General features: G+C 32.6%; 2 protein-coding genes across 4 annotated transcripts in view; both read right to left on the bottom strand.

Moving 5' to 3' along the window:
- Positions 1–5362, bottom strand: part of LOC144973322 (uncharacterized) — a 176329-nt gene extending 170967 nt beyond the window's left edge. The window contains exon 1 of one of the 2 annotated variants that reach the window (XM_078915611.1): positions 5130–5362. The gene's annotated coding sequence lies outside the window, so the exon portion shown is untranslated. The remainder of the gene's footprint in view (positions 1–5129) is intronic. The other variant, XM_078915612.1, reaches the window with a different exon arrangement.
- Positions 5363–8904: 3542 nt separating this feature from the next.
- Positions 8905–18437, bottom strand: LOC144973321 (DNA-directed RNA polymerase III subunit RPC8-like). Of its 2 annotated transcripts, none has more exons than XM_078915609.1 (8): positions 18357–18437; positions 17704–17835; positions 16438–16534; positions 15677–15763; positions 15183–15246; positions 14143–14232; positions 12912–13062; positions 8905–9809 (listed from the first exon to the last, which is right to left on the bottom strand). In XM_078915609.1, the coding sequence occupies exons 2-8, from the start codon at positions 17812–17814 to the stop codon at positions 9759–9761; spliced, it is 651 nt and encodes a 216-aa protein (XP_078771735.1). In that variant the 5' UTR covers positions 17815–17835; positions 18357–18437; the 3' UTR covers positions 8905–9758. The 2 variants fall into 2 exon arrangements, with proteins under 2 accessions (XP_078771735.1, XP_078771736.1); XM_078915610.1 differs by having other exon boundaries at positions 17704–17858; positions 18357–18430.
- Between the last annotated feature and the right edge of the window lie 425 nt (positions 18438–18862).

Below are 18862 nucleotides of genomic sequence, written 5' to 3'. Positions count from 1 at the left end.
CCGTCTCAACAGGATAGGGGCAATAATTACATGTTTAAAAAGCTTTCCCGGGGGCTTACGACAGGGGAGCCTATCCAAGGGTCTTAATGTCAAGGTGACCGGACGTGGTTCCTCTTTACCATAGACTTCCTTTGACAGAGAGGAAATGGGTGGGGTGGGGAGGGGGAGGGAGAGGGGGGGGGGGGGATGAGAGTCGTGGATTTTTTTAAAGTCCAAATCACAGATTCACTACCCTTCAGACAGACGTGCTAACAATGCACTTCCATAATTTAATTGAGTAGAATCAACATTCGCCTCAATGAAAAAGTACATAGAACAGATATCTGTCGTAAATGACAAAACAACTTTTCTTTTTCATCCTTCTTTTAAAAAAACAAAAAAAGAATTGTAAAGGTACCTCAGACATCGATACATTAAAAATACACCAAACAAATTTTAAAGTCTTAAAGCCCGAGACATGATTTAGGTCTTAAGTTTAAGATATTTTGACAAGCTGGTTGATATCTATCCATCCATCCATACATTTTGAAAAAGTTTTCTAGTTAAAATGAAGGGGAAGAGATATTTTGTCAATTTACGCAAGAGCATGCCTGTCTGTTAATCGATTACCTTGTCATTCGGATGAGTAAATAAGAACAGCAGGGAAGCGCGTCCTATCTTCTACCTCTAAGAGAGAAAATAAATAATAAATAAAGATTGTTTCTTTTCCGGTCGTCCTTAACCTGTAGCACCAAGGCTTAGGTGATGATGATGTTGCTGATGACAATGATGATGATGATTTTTATTATTATAAGTATCATCATCATCATCATCATCATCATCATCATCATTATTATTATTATTATTATTATTATTATTATTATTATTATTATTATTATTATTATTATTATTATTATTATTATTATTATTATTATTATTATTATTATTATATATTATTATTATTATTATTATATATTATTATTATTATTATTATTAATTATTTTCATTATTATAATTATCATCATCATCATCATCATCATCATCATCATTTTAAATGTGTTTACTTTTTTTTTTTTTAATCGTGAGTATTGTACCTTAATTAATTAATTCAATATTGCTGTTGACAAGGATCAACCTCATCCAATGTATGAATATGAGGACCACTCTGTCTACCATTATGTTCAATAGGGTAGAGAAGTATTGATGTCACACCTTCTATCCTTCCGGTTTCAAACTCCATGATAGTGTGTATGGAACCAGTCCTTCGGAGGACTAATGATGAAGAGGTTACAAATTGAATCGTAAGGTGGCATAACATTTTAGTAGCAGGATGTATAGGTATATTCTTAGGATCACTTTAGGATGCAAAAGAGCGAGGATGGATGATTTTTATTGACGACCAGCATATATTTAGGCATGAAAATAAAATTCCATCACTCTGAAACCAAATGGTTTTACACTTCTAATGAACCAGTTTTTTGGACACCCCAATTTCCCAATCAACTAGCAACGTAGCTAATTCCTTTTTATATTTTTTACTTTTAGAAATCCCTCTCATTATTATTATTCTATGTATTATACTAATACGAATGATTGTTTTCTAAAAATACACTGTAATATTGTTATCTTAAGTTCAAACCTATTCAATGGATAATTTAAACGCTAAAACAATTGCCTATTTGCTCTGCATATTGATTTATATATAATTTGATATAATATGATGTGATATCATATGATAATGTGGCGTGAGCTGCGATATTCTGAGGCCGCCACTGTAAGAAATATTTGACGTGCAAATATTATTATTATCGAACTATACCCAGTACTTCTGCAACAAATTAGGTAGTGAAATGTAAACATTACGCAAACGCATGAGTAAAGTCAGTGATTATCTGATAGAACAAATAATATAAAGAACTTATGACCTTTCTGGCTTCAACAAATAAAGTAAATCAGTTAGATTGGTCTTTTATTTTGACACCAACTTAAAGAGATTACTTGATAAACACAGGAATTGAAGTTGGTAGTTACACTTGTGAGTCATCTGCTTAAGCTGAGACATTGTGTCACAACGTGCTCGATTTAATGTTGTACGCCGCCTTACCCTAGTCTGTCATTATAAAAATATGAAGTTGCATAATCTATTTATTTTTTATTATTATATTAACGCAGGGAGAAAAGATATAGATAGATAGATAGATAGATAGATAGATAGATAGATAGATAGATAGATAGATAGATAGATAGATAGATAGATAGATAGATAGATAGAGAGAGAGATAGAGAGATATATAGAGAGAGAGTGAGTGAATGTGTGTGTGTGTGTGTGTATGTGTGAGAGAGGGAGGAGGAGGAGGAGGAGGAGGAGAGAGAGAGAGAGAGAGAGAGAGAGAGAGAGAGAGAGAGAGAGAGACGACGACGACGATGACGATGACGACGTCAGCAATGTTTTGGTTGATTGCCTCCATCCCGCTGCACTAATCTGGTAACATTTTTGATTGATTGACTTCATTCCGCTGCATTGCCCGATGCATCAGTCCGTCTATACCACATATCATTTACCACAGCCTTGAAACGACATCTATAATGATTAACTGGAAATGGAAATAAAAGCTAAACTTTGGCGTGCACTGACAGAACGTCTCTTTTCCACTTTGGCCAGATTTGTTCTTTCTATATATATTTGTTTGTTTTTGTTTGCTTATTTATTTTGGGGGGGGGGGGGGGGGTTGTTGTTGTTTGGGTTGTTTTTTGTTTTTTGGGGGGTTTTTTGGGTTTTTTTTTTTTTTTTTGTTGGGTTTTTTTGGTTGTTTTTTTTATGTTGTTGTTCGTTTCGTATGATCCCTAACATGTTAAAACGTTTTACCCTGAGAGTTCGAAGAACAAATCAAGGTGACCTTCCCCCCCCCCCCCACCCACACACATAAAAATACACATTCACACACATACACATACATACACACATTGTGTCCTTGGATGAGGCAGGTTACACACATAACCCCATTCGACTCAGGAGTGAATGAGTACATGGCCACAGGCAGTGATAGATACTGTAAGGGTATTAGGCGATCAGTACTGAATGAATTGGAAAAATGGTTCCATATAGCCTGCTAGGGGAATAAATGAAACATTTTGAAACGTATTGAGCATGGTTAATGAATGTTCATATGTACTTATTTAAGATGACCCCAAACTTGTAACTTTGAGACGTTGATGGTTTAATCCAAATGACTCCTTAAAATTCGTAACGTTGAGACTTCGATAAATGAATTAAGATGACCCCTAAAAATTCGTAACTTTGAAACTTTCATAAATGAATTAATGACCCCTAAAAATTCTTATATATTGAGATTTTGATGAATGAATTAAGATTACCCCCCCCCCCCCCCCCAAAAAAAAAAAAAACAAAAAAAAAACAACTTTTTTTTTAAATTCATAAGCTTGAGAACTCGATGGATGAACTAAGATGACCCCGAAAACCCCAGATTAAAAATTTCGATAATCCAATGATGTCGCCAATAAAACATTTCTGGCCAAAAATTAAATAAAGGCGTTTAATCAGAGTACGACAAACCTGATAAAATGGGCGTGTCGTACTCGTAGAACAAGTAGACTATTCGATCAATGTAGAAATTCCACGCCCAGAAAAATAAGATTAAAGTGGGGAGAAATCTGTTACTTTTTTAAACGTGGCATCGATTACATAAGTTGCTTGAGGGGAAACAAGGGATTAGTTGACAATCAATAGCGACAAAGTGAGGAGGATGAGAATATAACGAGATATTTCATGGAATATTTGCACTGTGGATTTTATCTTTTTTTTATTTGATGGGAGAGGTTTGGGGGGGGGGGATGAGGTGCAATGCTTACAAATGTTTAACTGTGTCGAATTGGCTTATTCGAGACTGAACGGTTAGACTCCTGGTGGGATTAAGTAAGACGTTACCTTCTCTCTTTTTTTTTTTTTTTGGTGTGTGTGTGTGTGTGTGTGTGTGTGAAAATGATAGATTGTGATTTAAGTTTTTTAGTTCATGATGATGATGATGATGACGACGACGATGATAATAATCATCATCATATTTACTATTATTGTTATTATTATATTATTATTATTATTATTATTATTATTATTATTATTATTATTATTATTATTATTATTATTATTATTATTTATTATTATTATTTTATATATTATTATTATTATTTATTATTATTATTATTATTATTATTATTATTATTATTATTATTATTATTATTATTATTATTATTATTAGACGTCTATCATCATTATTCATCATCATCATCATCATCATCATCATCATCATATCATCATCTCATCATAATCATCATCATTATTATTATTATTATTTTATTATTATTATTATATTATTATTATTATTATTATTATTATTATTATTATTATTATTATTATTATTATTATTATTATTATTATTATTATTATTATTATTATTATTATTATTATTATTATTATTATTATTATTATGTGAATTGGATGGAGAATACGTTATTGGATACAGAAAAAGAGATTGTTTATGATGACGATATTATTATGGCATGAAAGGACTGAAGTAAACACTTTTTGAAATCTTAGAATATCTGAGTACTGAGGTTTTAATCGTGAGGACTGTATAATTTACTTGGTTTATTTGATTTTTTGTTCTGTTTGTTTCTTTGTTTTGTTTTGGGTGGTTTTGTGTGTGTTGGGAGGGGGGGGGGGTGTTGTTTTTATTTTGTTTGTCTGTATTTTGGGTTTTTGTTGTTGTATTTTTCTTTGGGGGGGGGGGGGGGGGGATTATTTTCGGTGGCTTTATCTTGTTCAAGATGGAATTTAAATATTTATATTTAAATCCACTTAGCTATTCCTTTTGTTGTACTGTTGTTTTGTTATTATTCATTATTCTGCAGTTGTTGATTTGTTTGTTTGTTTAATTAATATTCTATTTTTATTTTTTATTTTTTTATTTGGTATTTGTAAATTTCGTTTATCTTATGTTTTGGCTTTGTGTGTGTTTTGTTTTTCTTGGTTTGTTTGTTTTTGTTTTTTTTTATTGGGGGTGGGGGGGGGGGGGCGTCCTATTTTGATTATTTTATTTTACTTTGTGAGAGGGAGTGAAAGTGAATCAACATACCGATTCAATGAATATCACTCCTCAATTTATTCCAAATCAAGAAAACTCCTGATATTAAACCAAATCCACAGTCTCGCCTTGAATTAAAATTTGAAATTTTGTAAACGTATTATAATAAAACAATACTTCGAGAGTCACAAACAGTATCGGAATTTCCCCTTTTAAGAATGCAATAATGTCACTCACTCACACGAAACACAGCGCGTCTGATCACCGTCACCGCTCACGACAGTGATAAATATTTTACACGTGGGTTCTTCAACTCGACGTGGCCCCGTCTACCGACCGTGGGTCGTCGTGAGTACATGGTATAGTACAACATTATAGATACGACCTGTCCGCTGTGTGGTGTGAGTGAGTAAACTAGAGACCAAGAGTGAGCGTGGGACGGGGATGGTATACTCATCTCGTCAATTCATGATACATACATAAGGCCGTACGTTGAGGGGAAAAAAATTTGGTTGCCCAAAAAAATTCGTTTTTCTAAATGTGATCGATTAAAATTACTCTCGTCTTGTTAAAAACTCTCAAACAATAATAATAATAACGATAATAATAATAATAATAATAATAATAATAATAATAATAATAATAATAATAATAATAATAATAATAATAATAATAATAATAATAATAATGATAATGATATTATTAATAATAATAGTATTAATAATAATAATAATAATAATAATAATAATAATAATAATAATAATAATAATAAAAATAATGATAATGATATTATTAATAATAATATTAATAATAATAATAATAATAATAATAAATAATATAATAATAATAATAATAATAATAATAATAATAATAATAATAATAATAATGATGATGATATTATTATTATTAATAATATTATAATAATAATAATAATAATAATAATAATAATAATAATAATAATAATAATAATAATAATAATAATAATAATAATAATAATGATGATGATAATCATCATCATCGTCGCCGTTGTTCTCTCTCTCCCTCTCTTTTCTTTCATTTTTTTTTCTCCTTAAAAACAGCAGTCCATTGGCCTTTGCCGTGGTTTGTGTTCTGTATGTTTTTTTTTGTCGGTGTGTGTGTCATTCTTTTTTATTATTATTATTTGGATGGGAGTGGGAGAAGGCGATTTTTTTGTTTTGTTTTTTTTAAACAGGTATAAAACTCACATCAAGTATGAAGAGTTGGGGGAAAAAATCGTTAAATAAATTGGGTATGATTGCAGTCATGGGGTGACAATGCGGGGATTCAAACCAGTCATAGTCATACGGCCATCCCGTGGGAAAATCTTTATTGTCTTTACAGCAAGAGGATTGTAAACGAGGTTATCCACGAGAGGATTTCAGTAGTTCGGGCTCACTCTTACAATACAAAACACTTTTTTTTTTTGGCCAGAAAATGGTTACTTCAAATAAAGATCTATCAAAAATGGCCCTTAATTTGACAAAACATCTGAAACTTGAGATGTTTTTAAAGTCTCGAGTTTGAGACGTGTAGGTAAGTTGAGGGTAAAATTTATCAATCGATATTTGAAGTAAATGTTCTTTGGTCCACAAAATGTTGGTAATGTTTTTTGTAAGAGTACGACAGCGTTGTAGTCTGCATTGAAATTGTAATCGATCATTGGAATGGTACGGAGGTAATGATTTAAAGTTAAAGTTGGTGTGTAATTGGTTATTTATTTGTGGATTATTTCCCCTGAACCATGAGCATGATCGTTGACGTTTAGCATCAAAAAAAAAAATAAATAAATAAAACCTACAAGAAAATCTATTTAAACCAAAATGTTGGCTTATCATGCACAGTGAAAGGGAAAACAGGGGGGGGGGAGGATTAACACCATACAATATAATGTACATAGAAATTTTTAAAATAAGCAAAATACGCCATTTAATACCAAAGCATATAATAATAGCAGTAGCAGGTCTTTTGATCAATTCCCTTGTTTTATCGAAATTGAACTATTGCAGCTCCCTTTGGGCGAATTTAACTAAAGACAAAATGTGAAAACTTCAGGTTACTCAAAATAACGCAGCCAGACTCATGGTGCGAAATAAATACAAATACCCATCGGCAACTCCTCTTCTCTGTGAGTTACATTGGCTTCCTGTGGAGAAAAGAGTTGCCTATAGTTCTATACTATAAGATTTGTACTGTTGTCTACAAATCCTTGAGCACTAACAGTCACTCCTACATTTCAATAAAAAACTTGAGGTCAAGCAATGACCAATCAATCTTTGTCAAACCTTAAACCTTGCGTAAAAAATAGGTGAGCAATCCTTTCAATTATCGACCCCCCATTTTTGGAACTCTCTCCCATTTCATGTGAGATGCTCGAATCTTTTGACAACTTTCAAATCTCGCTTAATTTTTTTTCTTTTTATGTCATAAGTTGCTATTCTATTATCATGTTTTGTTGTTAAATTTAAATAGTATCACCTCTCCATCTACATTTGTCTTACTGTAACAAGTTTTGTTTTATATAGCTGTAAAGCACTTAAAGCCTGTGTCAATGGGGGGAGGGGGTGAAGCGCTATATAAATGCCATTTATTATTTATTATTTTGGCCAGAAAACCTTTACTTCAAATACCCCCCCCCCCCCCCCCCCCCCCCCCCCCCCCCCCCCCCCCTCCAGGTTTGAGACTTTTTGACAATTTTGACACAAGGATTGACCTATGCTGATTCCAGTTTTCATTGGATCCAGTTTGTTGAAATCGGGTGACACGGTAGTTGTTCATTTTAGTAGTTTAATGACACGTGTGACTTTTGATATCACCATGCACGCAAATGAAGATAGTACACAACAGCTGGGGAGGTTCCGGTAGCTCAGTATTATTACAGCATTCGCCTCATTACGTAAAGTATTGATTCCAAGTGCAGTCACCACCACCTAGCTCAGTTGACGGCATTGCACTGCGGCTGATGCCTGTTATTCCTGTCTTTCCTTGGAATGGACCCTAAAGACAAATTTCCCATATGGGACTGTCTCCCCAATAGTAAATGAACAGATGACCAAGGCAAAACCAAGTCATCTCATTCGAGTAATATGTTTGCATTTCTGACACTATTGTATGTTAAGAAAAGAGTAGATTAAATTAGAGATAATGAAAAGTTTTAGATTTAGATTATTTGCGCCAACCAAGCGCACAGAAAAACTAAGATAAAACTTAAAGTACTAAAACGGGTCTGTAAAGTTCTTCCAAAGAACAAAATAAGATCAAAAAGCAGTCCATCCTTTTACCTTGGCTGAGTTAAAATAATCCATTCTATACATAGAAACACGATCCGTGCCATGAGTGAGACGCTTAGTTTACATCATATTGTTTACAAAACAAAGAAAACAAAGAAACATCCTCCTCCCCCGCCCTAATAATAATAATAATAATAATAATAATAATAATAATAATAATAATAATAATAATAATAATAATAATAATAATAATAATAATAATAATAATATAATGTTGGTGATGATGATGATGATGATGATGATGATGATGATGATGATGATGATGATGATGATAAAAAAAAAAAAAAAATAATAATAATAATGATAATAATAATAACAATAACAACAAAAACAATAATACTACTACTAATAATAATAATAATAATAATAATAATAATAATAATAATAATAATAGTAATAATAATAATAGCCATAATAAATAGAAAGGCAACGAGGAGCCATGCCCTAGGTGTGGTTCCATCCCAATGATTTAGACAGTCAAAGTGAGAATTTAAAAAATAAAAACAAATGCCAAAATCTAGGCATCTTTGTGTCAAATTTATTTAATTATAAAACAACACATTATATACATACTTCATATCAATACAAAGCATTAATACATATCCTTGATATCATATAATCAGGGAGAAATTTGCTAAAACAAATAACCAAGTGGCTTTCTTTCCAGGGACTGGTGAGCCAGGCCTATTACTTGTAATACAGTAAACTAACAGAACCTTTTTTCAATATTTTAGTCCCCAAACTTTTCTAAATAAGTCTGTGCTTAAATTGACGACAGAATATTATCCTCAGCTTGTCAAAATAAACCAAGATTTATTTTACTTCATATTATGATAGAAGAATAAGATTACCCCGACTTGTCAAAAAATCTTAAACCCCAGACTTTTTGGAGGAATCAAAGCAAGGCCCAGACAAAATCAAATGGACTCATTCTAGAGCAAGAATACAAAGGAACATAGTGAGTATAAGGCAGCAAGTAGCAGGGGACAGAAGAGACAATAAAAGTGTAGACATAATTATCATAAATAAATAAAATACAGTATTCACTGGATTATAGCACACTCTTGGGAGATGCTAAAAAGTGTGCTAGAATCCATGCATGCCGAAATCCAATGATCATGGGATATATAGATGCAACTCGTTCATCCAGCTCTGTCGTGCTGTATTGTAGAGCATGCTGGAATCCAGCAAGTACTATAACAAAGTTCACATCAATTATCTCATTATTGATGTCGCTGCTTCTAGTTCTTCTCTTGAACTAGATAATAGATGGCAGCAGTGAGCCCATTAAAATGATAATTCCAGTGTACAATTCTTTCCTGTCCCCTCCAAAGATAAAGCACAAAATGTTTCTGTATTTTCTCAACCATTGTCAGGAATTCCACCAGGACAGCATGCCAAGACCCATTTCTGATATGGAACCCTGAAAACAAAAGAAACAACTAAATTTACAATAATATCACTAATTTTTTCACAAATAGGATATGACAAAATTCAAATTGCTCATAATACCCAATTCACTTTTCATTTTCAGTCCATTGATTTATTTTTTTTAATGCAAGGCAGATATATCCAGAGTCAAAATGACATTTCAACTTCGTATTTGCCAACATGACATGCCATGCCTTCTGTTGTCTGTCTTATTTTAAATGATGTATTATATTTTTTTGTTTTGTTTTTGTTATTGGCTGAAGAATGGTTTTGAGCCCGAAACTATTCCAATTTGGTATTTTGTTCTTTTTTGAAAAGTTATATTCATTCTTGTAAATTACTTTTTACTGTCCAAGCTTCTAGCAGCTTAGTATTCAGTTCCACAATTTTTTACACTGAGAAGCAATTCCAGCTATTCTATCGGTTTTTAGAGTATTTTTCATTATTAAACACATTTTTTAAAAAAATGTTCCTTCGTTTTTCAAATTAACTTAATATATTAATATCTGTGTCTTCTGATGGAACATTGCAAAAACTCAGTTTTCCATGACCTCAAATATACACAGTAGTTAATTCATAGGTTGTTTGTTCAAATTATAGGATATATACTGTCAAGATTTACATTTGGTGTATTCTTGCAGCTGTACATTATGAAACAGGGTTGCCAATTCAAAAGATAAAAATTTACTGAACTTTTATGCAAACATATCGACCAACCACTAATTGGGGGCTGAACTCTAGTAAAAATACTTTATGTACTTACTTTTTTTCGTTAAGCAGGTGATTGGAAAACACACTGAGGTTTTTTAACATACTGAATTCTGCATATATATATATATATATATATATATATATAATATATATATATATATATATATATATATATATATATATATATATATATATATATATATATATATATATATATATATATATATACATATATACATATATATATATATATCTCTCTCTCTGTGGCATATCACTTGGACGTAGCCTCCCACACAATCCTTCGGAAGAAGTCTCTGTCTTGTGCCCATCTGCCACATTCCATCACACCGTTGTTGAGCCATTCCTGTATATCCTGTTGCCATCTTCTTTGTGGTCTTCCTCTGCCTCTTTTGCCCTCCGCCATGCCCTCCAGTACATCTCTCTCTAGTGTGTCGTGTCTTTTCAGGTACCCAAAGTAATTGAGTTTCAGCTTTTTTATCTTACTCATTAGCAGGGACTTTTTTAGTCCTAGTGTTTTCATGATGTTTGCATTGCTTTCTTTGTTTGTCCACGGGATGCGTAAGATTTTTCTATAGCATTTCATTTCGAAGGCGGTTATTCTCTTTTCTGATTCTTTGGTTATAGACCATGTCTCGCATCCATATATTGCAGTGGGAAAAATACAGGATGTTAGGATTTTCATTTTCAGTCTGACTTCCTCGCTCTTCCAGATTGCCATCATTTTATTTAGTTTGTTGCTTGCAATTGCAAGTCTTCTCCTGATATCTGGTGCCGAATTTCCATTGGCTTCTATTTGTGCTCCAAGGTAAATGAAATTTGTAACATTTTCCAGTTGTTCTCCTTCTATTTCGACCTGAGCAGTGCTGCTTTTATCTGTGCTCATTATTTTCGTTTTCTTTTCATTTAATAATAGGTCTTTGTCTTCACTATGTTTTTTTACCGATTTTACTAGTTTGTTGAGACCTGTTGATGTTGTTGACAATAGCGCAGTGTCGTCTGCATATCGTAGGTCAGAGATCTTCCTGCCATTTATCTTAACGGCACTGTACTCTTCATCTTTTTCTTCTGTCATTACATCACGCATTATTGTTTCGGTGTATAGGCTGAATAGTGAAGGAAAAAGGATGCACCCCTGCCTCACTCCCGCTTTATTGGGAACCATTTTGTAAGTCCATATTCTAGTCTAACCGATGCTGTCTGTTGTTGGTAAAGATTGTTTATGAGGTTGACTATTTTGTAGTGGCAGTTTAAGTTCTTCAAAGTTGATACTATTTGTTCGTGATTTACGCAGTCAAACGCTTTGCTGTAATCTATGAAGCACATGTGTAGATCTATGTTTGCCTCTCTGCTTCTTTCAATCAGTGTCCTGATATTAAATATTTGGTCTCTTGTTCCCCTGTTTGGTCTAAAGCCTGCTTGAGTTTGACTGACTTCTTCCTTCACCACGTTCTCTAATCTCTTCAAAATAATTTTCAGTAAGATCTTGCTTGCATGGCTGATGAATGATATCGTCCTGTAATTTGTGCATAGCTGTAGGTCTCCTTTTTTGGGGATTGGTATAAATACAGCCTTTGTCCATTCATTTGGCCATCGTTCTTCGTGCCATATCTTTTTACAGAGAGTGTGATATAATGCAGTCCCCTCGTCTCCACTAGCTTTGATCATTTCTCCCAATATTTCATCGTTTCCTGCTGATTTGCCTGTTGGGAGCTGTTTAATTGCCCATTCTACTTCGCTTCGTAGGGTTGGTAGTTCATCTCCATTTGGTTCCATCATTGGCAATGTGTTTGCGTTGCCATCGTACATTTCCTTACAGTATTCAGCCCACCTATCTGCGATTTTTTCTGGGTTGTTAAGGGGTGTGTCGTTGGTATCTTTTATGGTCGATAGGCGTGGTTTGAACTCATTTGTTTCCATATATATATGGAAAATAGGTAACCTTGTATGAAATAATCTAAGATTCTTTAATTCCTCCATTTGGAATTTCAAACAAACATCCAGAATATGAATATTTCCTGAACTGATACATATTTTTACAAAGGACCTCTCTTTTTTGTTTTTGTTATTGTTGCTATTATGCTGTAAAATTGGGTTTTTCCCAAAACTAAAGGCATATAATAATATTCAAAATGTATATTTAGTAAGTCTCTCCTTAAGGTTGTGTCAATTACAGTTATATATTTCAGCTAGAAAAGCATTCAACACGAGGACAATCATTGGAAAAACGACTACTGATATTTTTGAGAAGCTTTTATACAGACTCTTGTCCTGCATAAGCTTTGAAAAATTACAAGGGCCTTTGAAATGGCCTCATTTCGATTTCGTTCACTTGTCTAGTAAAATAGAATGTAATCACTCTCACCACTAAAGTATATGGAGCTTTTTTCTGGTTGGGGTCAGTGACAGGTGCTATAGAGGTGGATGGCGTGGAAGGAGGTGGCATCACAGTGCTGCTGACGTCATCATGGTCTGTTGGGGTTGTGTCTACAAAGGTTTCATCTACCACACGGAATCTGAAAAACAAAAAATAAAATTAGAGACATAAGAGTGTTTGGTTAAAGGGGAGATATTTATGTATAATAACTTGATATATTGCTTTAATATCAATGTCCACTTAGGTAAAAATCATTTTAAACTCCTAGCCACGATTGAATACTTGAAAGTCTGTTAATATTGTATGTGACAAATTATTCAGACTTTCAAGTATTCGATCGTGGCTATGCTTTTAAAATGATTTTCACATACAACATTAATAATGTACACAACAAAATGGTATTGCAGCCAATGACTTTGTTTTCCACTGGAATTGATCATTAGTGTATAAATTACCAGTAAACACTTGAATGTCATGATAAAACTCACAAGATTCCAATAGTGACATTATTAATAAAGTAAGCCCTTCCACACCCCACCAGGAAAGTTAAAATTAAAAACAATAGAAAACTGACTTGACTATTTCACTATTTCAGAAATTAGATAAATTAATCTATGATACACAGTCTTGCAAAAAAAATAATTACAAAATATAAAACAAACTTTAAGGAAATAAGAAAAATGTTCTCTGAATGACCAAAATACATTATCATATCAAACTAAGAAAGATAAATGCACTTCTAAAAAATCTAGATTAAGATATCGACATAAAGTAATGAAAGCTACGATTAGTTAGAGGAAAAAGAAAAAGAAGAAGAAGAAGAAGAAGAAGAAGAAGAAGAAGAAGAAGAAGAAGAAGAAGAAGAAGAAGAAGAAGAAGAAGAAGAAGAAGAAGAAGAAGAAGAAGAAATAAATAAATAGGAAAAATAAGGATGGCTATGATGATGATGATGATGATGATGATGAGAAAGATAAAGGGAATAAATATGACTCATAAATAAGGGAACAACACAAAAAAAACTTAGATAAATAATTGTACTTATTTATCTTCTTCTTCATCATCATCATCATCGTCGTCGTCATCATTATCATCATCATTATTATTAATATTATCATTATTATCGTTTTCATTATTACAAAAATAATAGCAATAGCAATAATAATAAAATAACAAGTAAAATCAAAGAGTTAATGACCATTTGAAGTACAAACATACAAACCTGACATCTCCACCAATTTCCATGGGTAGATCTACAGTTTCTTCATCACCAGCTTCATACTGCCAACTCCACAGCTGCTCCTGCTCATCACTTTCAAAGGTCAAGGTAAACAACCACGTGGTGTTACATTTTAAAAAAATCAAAACTTTCAGGTTTTCTTTTTTCCTGGGAAAGATTATTATTATTACCGAATTTGCTCACATCGGACATGAGTGAGCCCTGTTAACACAGGGGAGGCAAGTCACTAATTAAAATAAATGTATTCATGAATGAGTAGTATCCCTTAATTTTCCTCTGTTTTGAAAAAAAATAATTTAAAAAGAGGAGAATGAAAAGGTTTAGATGATCTAGAATACAAAATATGAATATACACAAACCAAAGAATCAACAAAAAAAAGAGAAAAAGGAATATAATAATATAAATAATTTTTATAAAAAGGTTTCCATTTATAGGAAGAGTCATAATTGAGCTGATGAATCAGAATGCGATATTATCTTTGTAACTGACTGGGTCACCCCCACAGTGCAAAATAGGGGTATACAGAATGTTTCTTTTGCAAAAAGATCCCAGGGGTAAATAAGTTAATGAAATTTATAGGGTTACAATCTTTTTTTTAAATTCTATAATTACTTATGAAAAACAATGTGAGCGAGTCCAAGAAATATATTTTATAAAAAGGTTAGAGTTGTACGGCTATGTGGTCTTCTGGGATATCACTCGCCTTCGGATCGGAAGGTCTTGGTTTCAAGTCCTGCTCTGAGCGCTGCATAAATGAGTCCTTGAAAAAGGCTCTTTTCTCACATTCTCTCACCGTATACAGTTGTAAAATGAGTACCTGGTTGTTAACAGCATTGTCTCTATAGAAAAAAAAAGTAATATCACCGAACAGGTGTCATGTCTCATTCTACGTGTTAAGTGTTGCTGTTAGCTAGGGACCCCTTGTACTGTAAAGCGCTTTCAGTACATCTAGTGAATATTGCACTATATTTATTTGCTTTTTGTTTTTTTTTGAGAGAAAATAAGCCAAAATAAAGGATACAACTTGGATGGATGTTGAAGGGAATCAGCTGGAATGAGAATATCATCAAAGAAACCCATCGATACTGTGAAGTAAATGTTAAAGAAAATTTTTTTTAATATGATGCGGTAATAATCAATAGATTGCAATAATGTGAATTTAAATTAAAAGTTACATTTACATATGAGACGGTGCCAAGAGGCTGTTTTCGTAATATTCGCCACAAAAAGATGCCAATACTAAGATATTTTGAAAAACTAAGGAAAATTATCATCTGGGACAAATAATAAAAAATAAACCTCAAAATCATAGCAGTAATGACTTTTTAAAGTGTAAAAAAGTGTAATCACAAATTAAGGGATGACACATGTAGTTTTACAATATTGCAGAACTCTAAATGTTATATCCATCTAATGTATCTAACATTAATAGTTTTCTCTGAGGCAGATAGAAAGGATGCCTAAAAACTATGCACGTGAAATAATTTTACTTTAAACTGACATGGCTAAACTCACCGTGGATTCCATCTCTGCGACAGCTCTTAATCTTTCCAATTAAAATTTCATCCACAAATGGACGGAAGACAACATACCTAAAATGAACTGAAGTTTGTTTTTTTTTATAAATCATGAATAATGAAAAAAAACCAACAAAAAAACAGATATTGTAAATTTTCAATAATGATACACTTTGACAATTTCCAATTTCATGAACTTGATTCTACGAGAAATTTTTAACAGAAACATGTATCAAGTATCAAAACCCTTTTGGAAGCTTCAAATCATTTACAAGTGAAACAAAACATTTTAAAGCGGAACAAAACAGTAAAATTAAACATTGCTGGCAGATTATGAGCAAATATCACTTTAATTTTATTAGGCCCTATCACTTGGAATTCACTCCCACTGTCAGTCAGACTTGAAAGCAGCGTTGATAAATCTCTTTGGGAAGTATTTAAATTAGATTATGCCTAGAATTATTGCAAAGCGCATACGTTCATGCGTTTGTGTGTGTGTGTGTGTGTGCACTCGTGTCTACATTCAGTTAAGTGTGTGTATGTATGTGATGTGAAGCGCTTCGAAGCTTCGGCATAAGCGTTATGTAAATGTACATTTATTATCATTATTTATTTATTATAATCATAACATATAAAATAAGATTATAAACAAAGAATCACCATATTCTACAACAGCCTTAGCACAATGGCATCATACAGGTTATGAAAGATTATGAAGTAATAAATAAGTTAGACAATATATGGTAAAAAATTACTAACCAATGGTATGAGTGGCACCATCACCCGGAAATATGAAACTGTCTTCAATTTTTTCAATATCCCACAGTGCAATACAGAGACCCACATTATAAACCACCTGCAATATCAATACATGGAAATAAAAAATTACTATATATTCAGTGGGGAGAGGGGATTGCAATATTCATAGGATGCAATACTTGAAACTTATTCCAACGATTTCTAAAATATTACAATGTAAGCATCTGTTCCACACCAAAGTAACCACAGCGCCGTACATGTTGATTGAAATATTATTCTTGAAGTCATTAAGTAACATTAAATTGTGCACAATTATGTCACTGATGTCAAAGTAAAAACTACTGGAAAAACAAAACTAAATGCGAGGTTCTATATACTGAACGGATTTTAAAATGCACCACTTGAAATAATGTCAAAAGTTTTAATGGCTGTCGTGTTTATGAGTTTGTTTTGATCACTTATGAGCCCTAACCAGTGAACTTTTATTGAACATAAAAATTACACATGATTTTTTACTTACTCATGAATGAGTTGAAAAAAACTCAAATCATTTACACACATCATCGTTATGTCATTATATATCAGATAAAAGAAAGTTTTTGGTAATTTTGATTTAAAGAAATACGTCAAAAATAAGCCTGTTCTTAGCAGTGAGAATCTAAATATTGCCCTTGGACTCACTCAAGGTGGAATGTCATGCAGGGAAGTTGCAAGGCTAATGAACTACCATCATAGTAAACAGTAAGGTTAGTGGAACATTATAATGCCACTGGCAGTACTCGTCCTCGGCTGCAGAGTGGACAACCACATGTCACAAAAGAAGATCAAGATCTGATTGTTCTTTCGCATCTACATGTGCAATGCTAGCCTTTTCTGTCTGAGCCCATACAGAACACCACCATTGACAGGTTATATGAGCTGAGGATAAAACTAGGACATTAAGTGGATACTAAAGAAAGACCTATTCTTTTCACTGATGAGTGCATGTTCAATCTATCACATAGAGACCTCAAAGTTAACGATTTGCCCTTTACTGAGCTACAGCGGATGAAGCTCTTCTTATTAGAACATTTGACATTTCACAGATTGTTAAACATTCTCTTTGCTTACTCGTAAATACAACTTGACAATAGAATATATGAGGCCTGGCGATTCCTTTTACAAAATTGTACTGCAGTCAGAAATATATTATCAGCAAACATAACTTGTCTATCCATCATACCAAAAATTATATGCATGGAGTTGGGTGACTGGTAATATATTTACCTTATTTGCCAGCTTCTTATTGAGAGCCTCCCTAATGGCATCAACAGTGTCTAGTTGAAATAAACGAGGTGGAATGCGGACTGTATCTTTCATCTGAACCAGGACATACATGATTGCAACAATCAATAAAGTCTGAAAGAAAAGAAAGTACCAATCTGATTGGGAAAAAAAAAAGGAAAAGTCAAAGGAAATATGAAATATCAAATATCACCCTGCAAAGAATGGCAACATTTCTTAATTATACTGTGATATTTCTTTCAAAAAGGTAAGTGATTGCTTCATTTTGTTTGTGTTTTTTTTTTTTGTTTTTTGGACAATCTTATTCTTCTTCATCTGTCACGTCACAGTGTTATCATTATCAGTATCAGGTTTAAGTAAGGTAACATTTTTATTATTATTATTATTATTATCATAATCATTATTGTTAACCCAATGACGCAAAATATTGTCCATTACAGTACAACAATGTTAAACTCGGCTCATAATTAATTGCGTTCCCCGTTCGGACATCAGACCTGACACCGTCTCACCATTCTCTCACTCTCATTCATCAGATTTTCGAGTAAAACTAAAACCTGATTTATGGCATTGTCATGTTAATTTCACGAAGGAAAGTTACTCAAAAAGTAAACATATAATATCTTCTTTTTCACCTTTCCGCTTATGAAATGAGCCCACTCGATTGTTATAATGATAAAATCCGTTTCACAACAACCAGGGGCGCTGCCATCTTGGAAAAGGAAAAGGAAAACTAGCCAGATGTTTTAGAAAAAATTTTACCTGTGAATGTAGCCAAATTATTATTATTATTATTTTTAATCCCGGTTTAGTTTTCGACTCCATCTGAAAAAATTGCTGAAATATTATTTTATTCTAACCGTGATATATGAAAAGGGATTGCGATGTGAATCGGATATCATATTTGAGATAAAGTTGGGGATGAGAAACGTCAACAAAAATCAGACTTGTGGGGTCTTCTAAAGCTAAGACAAGACCAGTGACATCTAGTAGTGAATAAAGCAAAACGATAACTTTTTTTTTTAAATATAGAATAGAATAGGTCCTGTCGCGTACGTTTTAATGAAAGAAAGGAGTTAGCAACAAGAAGTCCTAAACCGCCTTACAAGACAACATTCGAAAATAGTTTGACAACCTGCTT

Source organism: Berghia stephanieae, chromosome 5 (genome assembly GCF_034508935.2).
Source record: "Berghia stephanieae isolate SIO BIC M18660-M18661 chromosome 5, UCSD_Bste_1.3, whole genome shotgun sequence".
NCBI classification, from domain to species: domain Eukaryota; kingdom Metazoa; phylum Mollusca; class Gastropoda; order Nudibranchia; family Aeolidiidae; genus Berghia; species Berghia stephanieae.
This window is presented reverse-complemented; position numbering and strand designations above follow the sequence as displayed.